We start from the raw sequence: 18,233 nt of genomic DNA, 5'->3' as shown, positions 1-18,233 counted from the left end.
TAATCTGTACAAGGATATTAACGTTTGCAAATGGGCTTACTCCAATAGATCAGCTTGGTCCAGAATGTTTATAGTAATTTCAGCAACTCAGTGTGTTCAAGTATTACTGTGTTTTCTTAATAAGAAAAAACACATCGAAGCTTTGCCATTATATGAAAGAGCATTAAAGATTTATGAAGACAGCCTGGGTCGGATGCATCCTCGAGTTGGAGAAACATTAAAGAATTTAGCCGTGCTTAGGTAAGAATTTTTTCAGTTTCCTGGTAACAGCCAAACTCCATTTTAAAACAGCTTTAATTTGACTTACTATAGAACAACACAGACTATTTAAGGCTAATTGTTTTTTCTTATAAGAGGGGAAGGGGTTGTTCTGGGTTGATTTACTTAAGATACTAAAGTAGTATCCAGAATGAAATGAACGTCGCATCATCTATTTTGTAGAGGAATGTATAAATAGTGAAAGATGATTTACATTTGCAGGTAACTGGTTCTGGGATAATATGGGCAATTTACTGTCCTCAGAAACTAATTTACCATGAAGTGCATGTTGATTTTGGGGTGCTTAGGTAGCTCAGTCAGTTAAGCATCTGACTTTTGGTTTTGGCTCAGGTCATGATCTCAAGGTTGTGAGACTGAGCCTTGACCAAGCCCTGCGTTGGGCTCCGTGCTGGGCCTGGAGCCTGCTCAAGATTCTGTCTCCCCCTCTGTTCCTCCCCCCCACCCTGTATGCACTTTTTTTCTCTAAAAAAACAAGTGCATATTGATTTTCCTTTATCTGTGTTTGTGTATCTCAGGATGCAGAGACTTTCCTTAGCAATTTCACTGCATCTGTTACAACATGGTCTTAATGGTATCTCTATGAGGCACTGAGATATACTTTAGCAGTTCTGAAAGAAGAGTTTGGGTATTCTATTTTACTGGTCTGCCTGAATGCACACACTGGAAAAAGAAAGGGGAAAGTGAGGAATTATTCACAACTTGTTATTCTGTATCCTATAAGGTCATTTCAAGTTAAGAGGATATATTCTCATTTTAACAATTTTTTCTTTCAAAGCTATGAAGAAGGGGATTTTGAAAAAGCTGCTGAACTATACAAAAGGGCGATGGAAATAAAAGAAGCAGAAACGTCACTCTTGGGTGGAAAAGCTCCTTCCCGACACTCCTCAAGTGGAGACACATTTAGCTTAAAAACAACCCATTCTCCTAATGTTTACCTTCAAGGACAGAGGTAATAGCAATTACAATTCATTGCAAATGCACCTTAGGATAAAATAATTAAGAAACATTTGGAACATAATTTAAAACAAAAAAAAAATGTTTTAATTTTGTGGTTTAACGGATATTTGCATGAAATTGCATAGGACTACATTAAAGTTTGAGTCATGATTGTGTCAGTGTTAGCTGCTTCAAAGAATTAACTTTCTTAATGTATGGGATCCATGGATGTGGACACATTAGAACCCTAAAATGACATGAAGAATTGATCATCAAGAGTGGATTGTTCTGCTCAATAAGAGCTTGCATAGCCGTGAAGACAAGGAATTCAATTCCATAATTCTTTCATGTCTCAAGAGCTATAATGTTAGCCTCACCATTCCTGGTCGTGCTTTTCAGCAGTAGCCTCGCCCAAATCTCTACCTCAAAGAAAAGTTTCAAGGAATAAAGGGATAACGTTTATGAAAGGTTTGAATTGTTTTCTGAACTAGTAACAGTTGTCTCTGACTGCTACATGTTTTAAAATTCTACCTTTTCCATGAGCAGACTGGGCCAAGCCCTCTGCCTTCTACTCTCTCTACATTGTTCTGATGTGTTACATGTATCTGCATAATCTAAAGTTATTAATGCAATAAGGCAAGCTCTTAGCATTCTTTGACACCCCCCCCCCAAAACAGGGACATGACAGTCTCCTTTCTTAAATGGCCTAAATCTATCTCTTCATTTATTTCAAACTCAGATTAGTCTATTTTATGTTGAAAATGAAGTATGTTTTACACGTTTTATAAATGTTGTCACATTTTAGTTTTGTACCATTTACGTATTTATATATAATAAAATCTTCAATTTTAATACCTGTAAGATTCCAACATATTAATTATAAAGGTGAAAGGTGAAATAACCATCACTTCACTGTTTTAAAATAAAAGTGCAGTTTCAAGGTTTTTTTCTCACTCAAGTTTATACAAGAGAGTTGTAGTTACATAATTAATAAATACTTTGAACATTACAAAAAATACTTGAAAAATATCCATACTGAGTGGTTTGCTCAAATTAGGTTTTGGCGACTTTATAGGGTTTTGGTTAATGTTCAGTAAGGCTTGGCTACACACAGGGTGGTCCATGAACCAGGATCATCAGTACCACCTGGGAGCTTATGAAAAATTAAGACTGGAGAGCCTCTCCTCAGACTTACTAAATCAGAATCTGCAATTTGGCTAGATCTCCAGGTGATTCATATGCACCTAAGTCTGAGCAGCAGAGGTCTGATTTTAAGGCACTATAGTGGTGACTTAGAAGAAATTTGACAGGATCTTATAAAATGAGCCTCCTTCTTCCCCTTTTGAGAGAAGTGCAAAAGGAAAAAAGATAAAATATGACCATCATACATCTTTCTGGGTTTGCCAGCTATGAAAGGCACAAAGTAATTAAAATTTAAAGTTTGATTATCTAGTAGTATAGTAATTTAATACATTATAGTAGTATATTAAATTTAATGCCTTTAAAAACTCCTTATGAAATAATCTGAGATTAATATTCTAGAAGAACCCTGAAAAAGGGAAAAACCAGCAAAAGAATCACAGGCATTTATTCTTTGTTCCCACAAAATTTGGACTTGAAAAACATTAAGTGGAAACATAATAGTCTTCAAAGTGATTTATGGTAAAAATTAATTACAGTTGGAGGTTGAGGACTCCATATATTTCACGAAATTTAAGTTTAAATATACTTTTGAAAGCTATACTTTGATCTTACTACTTATTGTACTACCAACTCATATGTTTTCATGTAAAATGTCTACTTAAAAAACTAAAAATAAGGGCACGTGGGTGGCTCAGTCAGTTAAGCATCTGCTTTCAGCTCAGGTCGTGATCTTGGAGTCCTGGGATGGAGACCTGCATCGGGCTCCCTGCTCTCTGGGGAGTCTGCTTCTCCCTCTTCCCCTTAATCCACTCATGTTCTCTCGTGCGCGTGCATGCACACACATGTGCACACTCTCTCAAAATCTTAAAAAAAAAAAAAGCTGGGACAGACATCTCTTTGTATTTGACGTTCTCAAATAGAAATACGTTCACACCGATACACACCTTCGCTATGAAAAAGGTAGCTTTCAGACAACTCAATTACATCTGAATTGGTAGGAACCAAATAATGGTAGTTATAATTTTCATTAATACTTTGCAGAAAGAGATATATGGGGAAAAAATGCAATTGGAGGGTTAAAGCTTCTTTAATATTCTTAAATGGTTATTACCTTTTTGTGTTATCTGTGTTTGTAGGTATTCAAGGAGTATTTTTATGTGAGAAAACCTAGGATACGTATTTTTTTCACCACATAAAATATTTAAGTGGTACATAAATTAACTTCCCAATCACAATGCAGAAGGGGTTTAAAGCTGAACATACTGTTTTACTGTAATTTAGAGCCTTTGTGCTACAGCAATTTAGGGAGTGTGTCCTTCTTTCACATTAGAAACTATAGTATTTATAAATATGGTCAAGCACTACAGGTTTATTTAGTAATGTAAAACTCGGTGATGATTAATTTCTCATATCGACTATTATATATATTTTCATGGCATACAGACTGTCAAGAGAGCACTCCAGGTAGCAAAAGATACCTGTTACCAGATTTTTTTCTGGTAAAATCAACTATTTTTTAATGGAAAATATTAGACAAAGAAATCAGATAAATTAGGTAATAGTACAGTGTAAGACACCAACAGTGTGCAATGCCATGTTAAGAACAGAACAAAGATGAGTGCTGGCTATTATACTTTATCAAACCATACAATTTTTATTTATTTTTTATTTTTTTAAAGATTTTATTTATTAATTTGACAGAGATAGAGACAGCCAGCGAGAGAGGGAACATAAGCAGGGGGAGTGGGAGAGGAAGAAGCAGGCTCCTAGCAGAGGAGCCTGATGTGGGGCTCGATCCCGTAACGCCGGGATCACGCCCTGAGCCGAAGGCAGACGCTTAACGACTAAGCCACCCAGGCGCCCCTAAACCATACAATTTTTAAATTACAAGCAAAGCCTTACCAAATCAGTGTACCTGATGTTCCAAAGGAATGGGGTTATTTTTCTTTTTTGAATTTCCAAACATCTTGAGTAACTAGAAAAAACTATTTTACAGATGAATTCACTAATTTTTTTTAAATGGCAAATGACCTACCAAGGCAACATAAATAAGTTTCAAGGCTACCATCCTCTTACTTTCCTGACCTTACTCTAAACAGAAGAATCACTATATGATTCTACAATCTCAAAGCAAATATACTGAACATACTTGATATTTGGGACTTTCTGAAACCAGAACTTTATTTTACAAGTGGAATTGCATTTTTCATTTTGTACTAATATTTCTTCCCTAGAGATACAATTTAGTCATTCATATCTTCAAAGTAAAAAAAAAAATCATCAAAATAGAAGATTAGCATAGCATAGTTACATCCTACTAATAATGGTTACACATGCATATTTTTTATTGGTCTCCAAACCACTGGGAATTTAACTAGGTTCTCTAAGCTTTCTCTATTTGTATGCAACTTCAGAGAAAACCAGTTTATCAATTTATAATTTAGTGGTCATGATTAGAGTAAATGATGCTCTTCCAGTGAATAAATACATGTCAGTCATTACAGAGGTAATTTAGGTCTCTTTCATGCCAATACAGGACAATTATCTATCTAGAAAATCAAATTTAAATGAAGTACTCAGAAGGTGGCCCATATGATGGGTATAATCTAGATGACCTTAAACTAAATTTATTCCTTACTCCTCAGTAAAGTGCAGTGACTCCAGATATGTATTCTACAGATGCAAGGATTTCTTTTCCTTGGTCAATGCAGAAATATAATTTGTACTTCCTGAAAGTACCTTTATTTGCTTATCCATGAAGAAAGCTTACTTTTATTTGCCTTTGTCTTGTTTTGAATATACAGGTTTACAAACTTCTTCCACTGACTACATTTTAGCTTGTATTTAGGTAACATCTGAGAGGATATTTTTTATTTTATAGATTAACTATTTTAAATTCACTGTTGGCCAATAATAGTGGATAGTTTTTCTTGTAAGGAGGGATTCTAAATACAATGAGTAGATACCTGCTAGCTCTATCAACTGGTTGTACTTCCTGTCCTTTCCCTATATTTGAGAACCACATACTACTTTATTATCCATGGCCTTGGGCAACAGACCACAAAAGATTAGTGAAAGGAGAACAAATACAGCATCATATTGGTCCTTTCTTCCCACCCCTCCCAAAAGGCCAAAGCATTTCAGTGGCTAAGTTTTCAAGTTTTCCTAATTAGAATGAAACATGAGTTTTAGGAGTTACTGATTTAGTTGAAAGGAAAAAGCGACAACACTATTTTCAAAAAGTGTAACAATTCTGTGAAGATTGTGTATCAATTAATGCTGCCCTAAGCTTTGTCAGTTTTTAAATGATTTTTTTTAATTGCAAGGGAATAGGCTTAAACTCAGGAAATAAAATATAGGTCAGTCCATTATCTACATATTCTTCATCTTGGCCATAAGGTCTTCCAAGCTTTCACCAGAATCTTCCACAGTTACCTCAGCTACAGAATCTTCTTGCTATCAACAAAGGGGGGAAACATAGTGAAAAAATAACCATATAAAATTTGTGATGCTTAGGAATATATAATCACTAAGTTTTAACCATGTTCAACTAGTTTACAAAGTCAATTTCAAGAAATATGCCTTCTAATTTTTAGAACAGACAAAATCCTTTACATTCCCCACCAATCTTTTGATTTACAAGGCAGTAATTTCAATATTCTTGAGATCTCTAGTGAAGTGGTATTTTTAAATGGCTAAATGCCCAATATACAAAAATGTTATCTTGACTTAATCAAAATCCACTCTATCTGATCCATTCATGAGTCAATAACACTCTTTTAGGTCTGTGTTTTAAACAGTTTAAAAGGTACTATGCCTATTTCCACATTAACACTGAACACCTTCTCTCACACATCTTAATGCCTATAGTGTAAAATATCTAAAACAGTAAATACTGCATTGGCATGATAAACTAGGATGAAGAGGAAAGAAGATAAACATTTTCTCTTACATAACATTTACTTATGGTAAATCAGATTTTGGATGTACCTTTTTGGGAATTGTGTATGCCACTGTAATTCCTTCAGGTAAGTCCGGAACTGGACCTGAAGAATTTTTCAGTTCCTCTTCTGAAACCTCGGATACCAACTCAATACCTATAGAGTTAAATTTGATCTTGTAACAGTTTTCAAGAAACTTAATAAGCAATAATTACTCAAAATTTGTACAATTATAATTATATTCCCTCCCATAAGAGATCTGACACGGCCATTTTGATTTATGAAAGAATTCCTACCCCATTCATTGTCTTCATGTATTATCTCTTCCTCTTCTTGAACAGCCTCCTGTTTGGGCAATGCTGCTACCTTTTTCTGTAGAAATCAAACAGTATCAAAGTGTTCTTACTCTCAGACCTCTGAAGCATTGAGCAAAAACTCAGACAGGCTTTTTATTTTACCAAAAGCAAGAAAGGACTTTGGAGAGATTTTTTTTCACTTTGGAAGCATGGTGAATTTTTTACTAACATTTCCACCTTTGAGATACAATAAATAAAACTTTCAAAATCCAGAATCCATTTATCTTGTATTCCAAATCTAAATAATTGTTTTAAATTACTGTCCAAATAATATGACCTCTCATACATTCTGATGGATTGATGTATACCTTATATTCTTCCTGCTGCTTCCTGCAATTTCTGTCATCACACTGAGGATTTGGCTTCATGGACATAGTAGGGAAAAAATCCTGCATTGCATTATATCCAAGGTAAAAACTAACAGTACCAAAATTTAACAGAAACCTAGAAAAACAAATCAAAGTACACTTAACAAAGAAATAAACCATAAAAGTATTAGAAGTAACTGAATTTTTAAAAAATGTTATTGAAGTACATAATGATTTTTTTTTAACAAAATACTTTAAGTACTGATGTCAGATTAAAATGTGAAGACTCCCGAGATATGGTACTTAATCTAACTACTTTTTAAAAATTTTTATATACAACTTAAATTTTACAATCTTAAATGTACAGCTCAATGAAATTTTCCAGAAGTTTGCACCCATGTAATCACTACCAGATCAAAAACAGAACATTTCCAGTGTGCCATAAAGCTCCTTTGTGCTCCCAACCAGTCAAATCTAATTCCTTTTAGAAGCTTATATGAAGAGGAAAAAAAAAAATCACATACAAAACATAAACAAAAGGAAAAATATTTGCAGTGAATGTTAATATATAACAAGACAAAAAACTGACCAAATGATATGAAGCAGACAATTCAAGAAAAACAGAAGTGCTCACGCCTTTCCATAAACAACTGAAAATTAAAATGAGACACCCATTTTTTTCACCCATCATATTAACAAAGATTAAGAAGTCTGATGATACCCAATGTTATCAACCAGTGTGGGTGTACCAGGTACTCCCTACTCTGTGATAGAAATGTATATTTTTGAAGGAGAAATTTAGTACTATCTGTCAAATATTGCATAAACTCAGAAATTCCACTTCTAAAAATTCTTATCTATAAAAATCTATACAAAAATATATGCAAGATGTTGTTTACAGCACTGTTAACAAGCAAAAAAATCTGTAAGTAGCTTTAATGTCCATCAGTAAGGGGCTGGCTAAATCTGACACATCCTTAAAAGAACAGTTTATAACCATGATCTCCCCCCCACCCTTTGGGTAGCATACTCTAAAATGTTTTGTTTAGATAGGGCCTACTGAAGTTTGTACAGTTTGTACAGTTGTGAAGTTTTTTTATATGAACTAGCCCTATACAGTTGCCTTGAGATTTCTCATATATGCTTTTTACAATTTTTTTGCTGGTAGCTGACAGTTCTGATATCAGGGTGCCTCTCTATATCATGCTGCAATTTGTTCTTATTACAGTGGAGGGTTAGGAAACGTAACAAAGCTTACTAAAGTTGTAAAGTGAGAAAAAAAAATGGCCTGAGATAGAAAACACCTAAAGGGGTTCTGCTTTTAATAAAGTGTGAGTTGGTTCAAAAACCCTTTGACATTAATTTTAGCTGCAAAGAAATCCGTGCACTTCTTTGTTGCTATAGTTTAGATGATGTGGTTGCTGGATTATGTGTTTTGGGATAGCAATTATCCTCATTCATGATTAATCACATTCATATTATTTTTAGTTAGAATTAAATAAAGAAGTGTGTTTAAGCCCTTTGGTCAGAACTGCAGAGATTTAAATCATTTGGTTAATACTTCAAATATAAATACACCAGTACCACTGTACCATTTAACATGAGCTATTCCAAATACAGAGTAACGTGTATTTATATGTATGCTTATATTTAAATTAGATATACTAAGATATGTATGTAAGTTAAAAGTACATATATATTATACATATATTAAACAACGTACATATATTTAAAACCAGATTTTTAAAAAACTAAATACTTAGCTGGAAATTCCAATATCTGAAATGCTTTATGAAATATATTTTTATCAAAAACAAACAAGACTATTCAGAAAAATTAGCCCTTACTCACTTTAACACATTTTGTACTAGGATCCCAGCAACCACTCCCATAGTGGTAGGAAGACTGGCTGCACAAACACCTTCTCGTTTCAGAGTCTTTTCATCAATATTTGCAGCAACTACAAGTGGTGGAGCACACTACATGAAAAAGGATGAAAGAAAATATATTTCAAAATAAAAGGAAAAAAGTATAACATGCTCAAAATAGTACTCCATCACATGCAAAGTTTGTTTTTTCTTTGAATACATTTTCAGTACCCCTAGAAACTCTATTACTTACTAGTGAAAAAAATAAGCCAAAGTGAATTATGCATACCGCAAAACAAGCAGATTCTCCAGGAATTATGAGCTGTATATGCCCTGAAACTGCATTTTCACTGACCCCAGACTCCATCCACGTTTGCCCAAGTTCATTACAAGCCTTGATAGAAACAGGTGAAAACATAAGAAAGAACATAAAAAGAAGTAATTTACTGTAAGTTCTTTTCATGAAAAATTGGGGTTTAACTAAATGGATTACCAAGGGTTTTTTAAATTTTTCTAAAGAGGAAAGTTATGAACAGTGGAATTCCTTGGCAAATGCCATTCTATTTAAAAAGTAAACTGACAGCATTCAGTAAGCAGTCAATAAACATCTATTTAATTAAATTGAGCCATTAGGCTTATTGGATTTCTTTTAATGTAAAAATTCATTTTTCTAAAATAATTTCAGCAAAAAACTGCAAAATCTTTTGAAAAATTGAAAACACAGTAATTCAAAGAATTTTATTTCTGAGAAACCAGGTTTGTAGGCAATTTATACATGTTTATATCTTAAAGTAACAAAAGCTAAAACCAATGCTGACATAGAGTTAAGACATTTTAAGACTTTCATTTATTTTAAAAATTGTACATCAGAAGTATCTACTATTTTATAGTTTCCTCCATTAGCGTAAGAGAGAACAGGATATTGAAAGATAAGCCATACCAGCAAGGCTAGACAGATCCCACAGCTATTAGAATAAATTTCAAAAGTAGGGTAAGAAATAATTAAAAATTAACAAAACACATTACATGAGGGTTTAAATGCAGAACTATTCTTAAATGCAGAACTATACAAGAAAACAGATAAATCCATGAGTGTAACATCTTATACAATAGGAATACTTACTGTATTTATTGCCATCCGAGCTTCAAAATTGTCCACACAGCTAAGAACTAGATCAACAGGTTTTCCCTCTTCTAATCCACCATTACTAGGTAAAGAAAATAAATTTTATTTGGAAAAAAAAAAAATCAGGACACAAAATACACTCTAATTAGGCTGTATTTGTTCAGGCACACATTTATTCTTTCAGTAAATGTTTGAGTACAATTATGACATAGTATTTAATATTAAAGATCTAGTATGTATTGAGTAACTAATATGAACATCAATGATACTACAGTACTTCGCCTGGAAGGCACAAGAAGTATAAAGTCTATTCATAAAAGTTACCATTTCCCTATCAGCTTTCAGACTTTTATTCATGTTTCACTCCAAATGTAAATGTAATAAAAACTGAATATAATTCAATATCTCAGTGGTGTTACAACAGTCTGCAGAAAAGCACTTTCACATAAAAATATAACCTAGAACACAGAACTTATAATTGAGGATCCCTTGTTCTATCATTGTAATAACAGGGTTTTTGGTTTTTTGTTGTTACTGTTTTTTGGACAATATTTACTTTTTACTGAGCTCCTAATACATAAAGATCACATAAAAATTAACTATTTTAAAAACAAATATATATCAAATCAACCAACCAACCGAGTTAAACATCAGATTTTCTAATAATACTTGTTTAACTGAGCTGGACACTGTGCAAAACATTCATAAATAAAATTTTACCTTATTCTATCCATGAAATGCTGGAAGTTTTCTACTGTGGTTATATTGTAGTTGTGTACTTCAAAAAGAACATCAGGATTAATGTTCCTAAGAGGGAAAAAGGGAATGTTTATTAAACTACTGGTAGGAATACTAAGTGAAAGCAGGAAAAAGAGCTGAAAAAGATCATTTAACAGAGGTCAGAAAAATGGAATTCAAGCTATTCAAAGAAAATCCGAAGCCCTCTTCTACTTCCTTTGACCCACTTCAAGGACTACATTCAAAACATGTTGACTACAGGATTACAAAAATGTTCCCATCATGCATGTGGTCCGAATTAAGCTTTTATCACCTCTGTGAGCTATAGCCTAGCCTGACAAAAGGGCTTCTTTGTTCCTTATTTAATTCAGTGCAAGTATGTTTGAGGCCACAAAGAAACCCTTAGAGTAAGGGTTGGCAAAGTAAGGCCCTTGGGCGAAATCTGACCTATCACCTGTTTTTATGAAGTCTGCAAGCTAAGAATGGTTTTTCCTTTTTCAAACGGTGGCAGAAAAGAACAATATTTCATAACAGGCTAAAATTACATGGAATTTAAACATCAGAAAGTTTTACTGGAGCACTGCCATGCTCATTCATTCTTCTATTGCCTATAGCTGTTATCATACTACCACTACACAGCTGGGCAGTGTCACAGCTGGCCCTCAAAGCCTAAAATATTAACTATCTAGCCCTACCCAGAAAAAGGCTGCCAACCCCATTCCAAGAGGTAAGACAATTTGTATAAGTAAAACCTGCATTTTTATGGAGAAAAACTATGCATTAACTTTTTTTTTTTAAGATTTTATTTGTTTGAGAGCGAGAGCGTACACAAGAGGGAGAGGGTCAGAGGGAGAAGCAGAATGAGCCACCCAGACATTAATTTATACAAAATACACGAACTAAAATTTCACTAAATATAGTCTTTAATTGTTATTCCATTTACCTCAAAGTATATTCTGCTGCTTGAACTTTACTTAATCCTGCTTGATGAGGCTGGAAGAAAAGTCTATTCATATTGGCCAGTTCCACCTTGTCATAGTCAAAGAGTAGCAACTAAAATGAAAATAGTGGTATTTTGATGAAAAACAGACCAAAATATAAACTAAAAATAAAAAACAATAAATTAGTGGACTTCATTCACATTTGATGGGTTTAACAGTTTGACAGTAATAATATCAGCTAACTCTAAAGCACTAGATACCATATATTAACTCATTTCATGCTCAATAGGTATAAATGAGACAACTATGGCACAAACCCCAAAGCCACTCAGCTAATATACATGAAAATGGGATTCAAATTCAAGCATTCTCAACCCAGTATCTGCACCTGAACCATAACACTTACTGCCTCTCTAAATGACTCATTGAGAAATTAATGTTTATTCCATTTCATTCTAATCATTTACTAAAAGTCAAGAACACATTAGATAAATAAAATTTTAAAATAAGATAACAAATGTCATAACTTAAAATTATAGTATAACATGACTCCTTTTGTGACTCTGACACCATTCTTAAACCATGGCTAAAATATCACCCCAAACAGAATTACTAACCAGTAAGTTAACTGTTGTTTCCTTCTATATATTTAGGCATAACAGCATTTCTCACACTCACACATTCATACATACACCTTTTTAAAGATCCCATTTCTTATCAGTAAGAAATTATCAGGTTGCACTCAAGTATTTCCAAGGTCCCTTCCGTCATCTAAAATTCTATGACTTTGTAACACAATTCTTAGCATCCTAGATTTAAAAATAAAAACAAAAATGGAGGAAGAGGCCAGGGCAGAGCGAGCACAGAGGCAAAGGCTACAGCAGCAGTTGCCAGGGGCTGTGGCTTGTGGTGCACCATCCTGTGCACAGCTAAAATTATTTAAAAAAAGAAGAAGAAGGGGGGGATCTTATTAACAATAACAAATAAACCCAACCTAGAGAACAACACCTAGGTAACCCTTAATATCTTGCTAGAAAATACATCACCCCTGTCTGCCCTCTATGATAATTTTCTGACTCAACTTAAAACAAAATATAGTTTATTTCAGCTCACTAGACAGTACTTACTAGGTCAGGCCAAGAATTAAATTTGAGTCTTCAGCCTCATAGCTGGTTTATAAGCTAAGGAAATCTCAAATTTGGGGATAGGAGGTATGAGTTGTAGCTGTCACTAATTAGCTCTGATCACGGATAAGTCACTCACTTTTTAGACCTGTATCTTCATCTGTAAAATAAAGCAGCTAATCTAGATCTGGTGATCCAGGCCACGGCAAAAGGGGTAAAAGGCTCTGAGTCTCCAATCTTACACATTCCTATTTAACCGTGAATTAGCTGCTTCTTTATCTGTTTTACATAATGAAGAGTTCTGAAACTTACCTATGTAGATCCTTAACTTACAAACTTGAATGCACACTAGAATCACTAGGAGAGTTTTAAAAAACACTGATGTCTGTGTACCATCCCCAAAGACTGATTCTACTCCATTTTGGGTATCAAAAATTTTTTGAACTTCCCAGGTGATTCTAATTACAGCAAAATCTGATAACCACTGTTCTACAGCCTTGCTACTCAAAACACCGCCTGGGCTAGCAGCATCAGTATCACCAGGAGCTTGTCAGAAATATAGGGGCACTCCCCCAACTTTAATATGCATATGAATCATCTGGAGTTTTGTTAAAATAGAGATTCTTTTTTTTTTTTTTTTAGAAGAGGGAACCCTAAGTTTGTTTCTGAGAATCCATTTAGGGTTCCCTCTTCTTAAAAAAAAAAAAAAAAAAAAAAAAAAAGAATCTGTAACAAACTGAGGGCTTCAGAGGGGAAGGGGTGGGAGAATGGGATAGGCTGGTGATGGGTAGTAAGGAGGGCACGTATTGCATGGTGCACTGGGTTATACGCAACTAATGAATAATCGAACTTTACACCAGAAACCAGGGATGTACTGTATGGTGACTAACAGAATATAATAAAAAAACCTTAAAAAAATAAATTAAATTAAATAAAATAAAAAAGAAGAGGGAACCCTAGCCAACCCTAGCCATACCCAGGCAGTGGGTCACCACCCCTTTTCTGAAAGCACTTTTTTTTTTTAAGATTTTATTTATTTATTTATTTGACAGAGACAGCCAGAGAGAGAGGGAACATAAGCAGGGGGAGTGGGAGAGGAAGAAGCAGGCTCCTAGCAGAGGAGCCCGATGTGGGGCTTGATCCCAGAATGCCGGGATCACGCCCTGAGCCGAAGGCAAATGCTTAACGACTGCGCCACCCAGGCGCCCCAAAATACAGATTCTTAATTCAGCATGCCTGGGGTGGGGCCTGAGAGTATACATTTCTAACAAGCTCCCAGGTAATGCTGATGATACAACTTTGGGCATCAGACTGAGTAACAACGATCCAGAAGTTCTTAAAAATCCCCCCAGAACATCAGAATTACCAGGGAATTTAATACAAATCCAGATTCTTAGGTTCACTCGAAACCTAAAGAATCAAAACCACTGGGTAGGCTCTGGCAATCTACGTTTTAAGAAGCCTTCCAAGTGATTCTGAAGCACACTCAAACCTGAGAGTCATAATCTCCATGATCTCTACTATCCTAGGTCAATCAGCCGTGGTTCTTATGTGAACTCTAAGCAATTGTTGGCTGGCTTTTGTAAACTCCTTGAAACACTTTAAAATGTTAATAAACATTTTTAGTATTTTTGTGTTGCCTTTTCTATATGGATACATGACTGCCAACTTTGAAACCACTTTAAGAATTTGGGGCATGGGGGCACCTGACTGGCTCAGTCAGTTAAGTGTCCAACTCTTGATTTCAGCTCAGATCATGATCTTAGGGTCCTGAGATCAAGCCCCATATTGGGCTCTGTGTTCAGGGCAGAGTGCACTTGTCTGCCCCCTCCACCCCGGCAGCTTGCTCATGCATGCACTCTTGCACTCACTCTCAAATAAATCTTTAAAAAAAAAAGAAAGGAATTTGGGGCATGAGACAGACCAACACATTAAAAAGCACCAATAAACTTTGTGGGAAAAATGCTTGCTCTGTCAAAATGACAAATTAAAGAGGGGGAAATCAATTGTGGAAAGCGTTGGTATTCAACCACTAGGAATCTAACATCACGGACTTTAGCTTTATATATCTGAGACTGGTATAAGGTTATCTCTCCTTCCTACTCACAACCTAAATCAGTTTTAGAAAAGAAGTGGGGGAAAAAAGTATAGGTTAAAAAAAAAATCTAGAACATTCTCCATTTCAATTTTAAGAGGAAGAAGGGTGGGGGCACTTGGGTGGCTCAGTCGTTAAGCATCTGCCTTCGGCTCAGGGCATGATCCCGGAGTCTTGGGATCAAGCCCCACATCGCGCTCCTCCACTGGGAGCCTGCTTCTTCCTCTCTCATTCCCCCTGCTTGCGTTCCCTCTCTCGCTGGCTGTCTCTCTGTCAAATAAATAAATAAAATCTTAAAAAAAAAAAAAAAAGAGGAAGGGTATTTATTTTCTAACTAGAAGTTTGTATCTCTTAATCCTCCTCACCTATCTCACATATCTTCCCACCCACCTCCCCCCGTCTGGCAACCACCAGTTTGTTTTCTGCAGTTAAGTCTGTTTTTTCATTGTTCATTTGTTTTGTTTTTTAGATCGCATATAAGTGAAATCATGTAGTATTTGTGTTTCTCTTATTTCACTTAGCATAATACGCTCTAGATCATCCATGTTGTCATGAATGGCAAGATTTTATTCTTAACGTTGAGCACAGCATAGGAAATATAGTCAATGATATTGTAATAATGTTGTATGGTGACAAGTGGTGACTACTTATGAACCCTGAGTTATGTACAGAACTGTTCGATCACCCACTGTGTTGCAAACTTGAAACTAATACTGTAAGTCAACTACAATAAATTTTTAAAAATATAGGGTCACTATTATTTGGAAAAAAAAAGGTACATGCTTTCTAGTTCATCTTGTATAATGCATGTTTAAAAAATGTTTGTTAGATGCCTGTGTTTCATACACTATCAATTTAACAGCCTTCTCTCTTAAGCTTCTGTATCTAAAACATTTAAGTCCCAATTGTAATATATATTATCCCAAACACAAAACTCCTGAAATTGGATATTCCTTGTTTTATTAGCGTTAATATCAGCTTCCATTTGGGTGGGGTTGTCTCTTAACTTCTCTTAACAATATGAATAAAGACACCCCAAATCAATAAACCATTAGTAATGAGAAAAATTCCTAATTTATACCTGATTTACTCCAGAAGTGAGTAGCTTCCCTATATGACAGGCAAAGAGAAATGTTTTTACCTTACCAATGCCACATCTTGTCAGCATTTCAGCAGTCACACTACCAACTCCACCAACACCTACTATTGCTACAGCAAAGGTTCGGATTTTCTGTGAAATGCAAAATTATATATTTGTCGGTTAACTTTTCATCAAAAATGTTGTCAGAAATTATTTTCATTTATTAAAATCATCTTCAAAACCTTGGAAAGGTTTACCATACCTCATAGTCGCTTACAATTCCCATTCGTTTCAAAGCCATCAGGCGGCTTAAAACAAAGAAAAAATGTTTTAAAGCTTACAATTTTAATTGTGATATAGGTAAACACGCATCATCGCAGAAAAACTCAATCACTACTGATGCTTTAAAAGAATCTTTCAGCTGGCTTTTACCAGATGAAATTAAGTCACCTGGGCAGCTTTAAAAACACTGAATACTCTTCCACCTGTAGCCTGTGCAACAAGATTTTTTTTAAATGCTCCTCAGATATTCTAATGGACAGCCACGATTGAAAACAACTGACTTAAATGTTAAGTGTCCAGGTGAGACAGGTTGAAGTGAAATTTCAACATTTTTCTGTGTTTTCTTAGCATAGGTAAATATTTAATGTTTAACACCCAGATTTAATGTTTAACATCAGTTGTCTCTGCCCATAATGGATGGTTGATGTCTACTCTTAGTAAGCACGTACTGTTAAGTTTTTAATGTATACATTTAAACCTATACACATATACATAAAAGTCCCATTCATTTACACTTTAAAGAGTCAAATAGCTCTACCATGCTTGCTAGGAAATTCTACAGGCTTCTGGCCCGGACCCCCTTTTCCTCTTCCTCATTTTCAACTGTTCCTAACAAATCTCTAAATTGTTTGCCAACATTGTTACTTCTGGATTTTCAGTTGTAGGTATTATCTGAAGATTTCACAGGTATCATTGGTCCCTACTACACACAAATATTTCCTGTAACCACGGGAAATCCAACTAAGGGCTAGGATTTGAACCCAATCGGTCTGGCTCTAGAGTCCTTACTCTTATAACCACTGCACTATATTCAGCCAGCTGAAAGGCCAGGAGCTGACAGGACTGGTAAAGTCGAACAGCTTTAAAGCTAAAGCTAATCCTGCTCTGCCCACCACGTCCCCAGTTTTGAAATGCTGAGAAGCCTTTATGAAACTCGAAGTTTAATGCTTAGTGGGTTTTACATTTCATGTCATCTTCCGAAAGTTATTACTATCAGCTTTATGCAGAACGAGGTAGACTAATAGAGGCAGGGGAATTGGGAAATCGGACGTGTATCCTCAGCATGCCAGGAGCAGAACCATATGGCTTCATTTCGGTTTTGGGGTGGGTGGGTGTTTTGAGAGGAAGACTATCTTTCCACCACTACTAAGAGCTGGCCTTGCGCGTTTGGGAGCAGGACCCCAGCACAAGAAGAGGGGGCTGAGAGGCCGTGTGAGCTGAACAGGAAGGGAGGGCCTCGTTCCTGACCACTCGCAGACCTTGACCTCACCCCCTGCCCGCCTCCGACCCTCAACGCAGGTCACCTGTAGGGGTTGGAGTCCACCACCTCCGGGCTCATCTTCTCGATGCGGACCCGGCCCCCTCCTCCGTCGCCGCCCCCCACGGCCCGCCGACTTCTCTCCTGTGCCAGTTCCCGCTCCAGCTCCTCTACCCGCTGCTGCAGCCGCTCCACAGACTGGGCCATGGCTGGGACCCCGGCCGCCAACGCTCCCAGCCCCGGTCTTCGCCGCCGCCGCCCCACGCTGCCAAGCCTGCCGGCCCCGCCAGGGGTAGGTGAGGAGGCACGTAGCCGCCGCCTTCCTAGCCCAGAACCCTGGGGAAGTGCTCCCAGCGCCGCACAGAAGACACGTCGCCGCCGCTCCCGCGGGCCTCCCACGGTGCCGCTTCCGGTACGTTGCAGTCATCGCTCCCCCTCAGGTAAAACAAAACAAAACCACAACGCCCCTCTTAGCTTCCTTCTTCGCCGGGTCCTACGAGACCAGGCCACAGCAGGGGCGGGGGTCCTTAGCGTCCAAAGCCCGCGGCCTGCGATATTGCCTTTCCAGCCCCGCGGCTACAAGAAACACCGGGATCTTTTATTCCTAGGCTCAAGGTCCTGACGGACCCTTTTCTGCACCGGACCCTGTAGGTCTTACGGCTGCCGGTGCATTTAATTTGGGGTGCAAAAGTCCTTTTCGTCCATAATTGCCTGTAGCGACTAAAAAGGCTTTGCCTTCTTTAAGATTGCGGCCTCC

The 18,233-nt window shown here is 36.4% G+C and overlaps 2 protein-coding genes across 3 annotated transcripts in view; one reads left to right on the top strand and one right to left on the bottom strand.

The window, feature by feature from the left end:
• Nucleotides 1-2,071, top strand: part of NPHP3 (nephrocystin 3) — a 43,199-nt gene extending 41,128 nt beyond the window's left edge. The window contains exons 26-27 of the mRNA XM_045791768.2: nucleotides 125-240; nucleotides 1,055-2,071. Coding sequence (XP_045647724.1) covers nucleotides 125-240; nucleotides 1,055-1,232 — 294 coding nt within the window. The 3' untranslated portion in view covers nucleotides 1,233-2,071. The remainder of the gene's footprint in view (nucleotides 1-124; nucleotides 241-1,054) is intronic.
• On the bottom strand, nucleotides 1,318-18,143 carry UBA5 (ubiquitin like modifier activating enzyme 5). Of its 2 annotated transcripts, XM_045791771.2 has the most exons (12): nucleotides 17,523-18,143; nucleotides 16,199-16,244; nucleotides 15,997-16,086; nucleotides 11,639-11,748; nucleotides 10,678-10,764; nucleotides 9,955-10,039; nucleotides 9,121-9,225; nucleotides 8,815-8,942; nucleotides 6,964-7,099; nucleotides 6,596-6,671; nucleotides 6,349-6,455; nucleotides 1,318-5,814 (listed from the first exon to the last, which is right to left on the bottom strand). In XM_045791771.2, the coding sequence occupies exons 1-12, from the start codon at nucleotides 17,681-17,683 to the stop codon at nucleotides 5,731-5,733; spliced, it is 1,215 nt and encodes a 404-aa protein (XP_045647727.1). In that variant the 5' UTR covers nucleotides 17,684-18,143; the 3' UTR covers nucleotides 1,318-5,730. The 2 variants fall into 2 exon arrangements, with proteins under 2 accessions (XP_045647727.1, XP_045647731.1); XM_045791775.2 differs by lacking the exons at nucleotides 16,199-16,244; nucleotides 17,523-18,143 and having other exon boundaries at nucleotides 16,002-16,086.
• Between the last annotated feature and the right edge of the window lie 90 nt (nucleotides 18,144-18,233).

The sequence above is a fragment of the Ursus americanus genome, chromosome 20 (assembly GCF_024610735.1).
Source record: "Ursus americanus isolate L20-20 chromosome 20, mUrsAme1.1.p, whole genome shotgun sequence".
Taxonomy (NCBI): Eukaryota; Metazoa; Chordata; class Mammalia; order Carnivora; family Ursidae; genus Ursus; species Ursus americanus.
The sequence above is the reverse complement of the archived record's forward strand: the minus strand, read 5'-3'. Positions and strand labels throughout refer to the sequence as shown.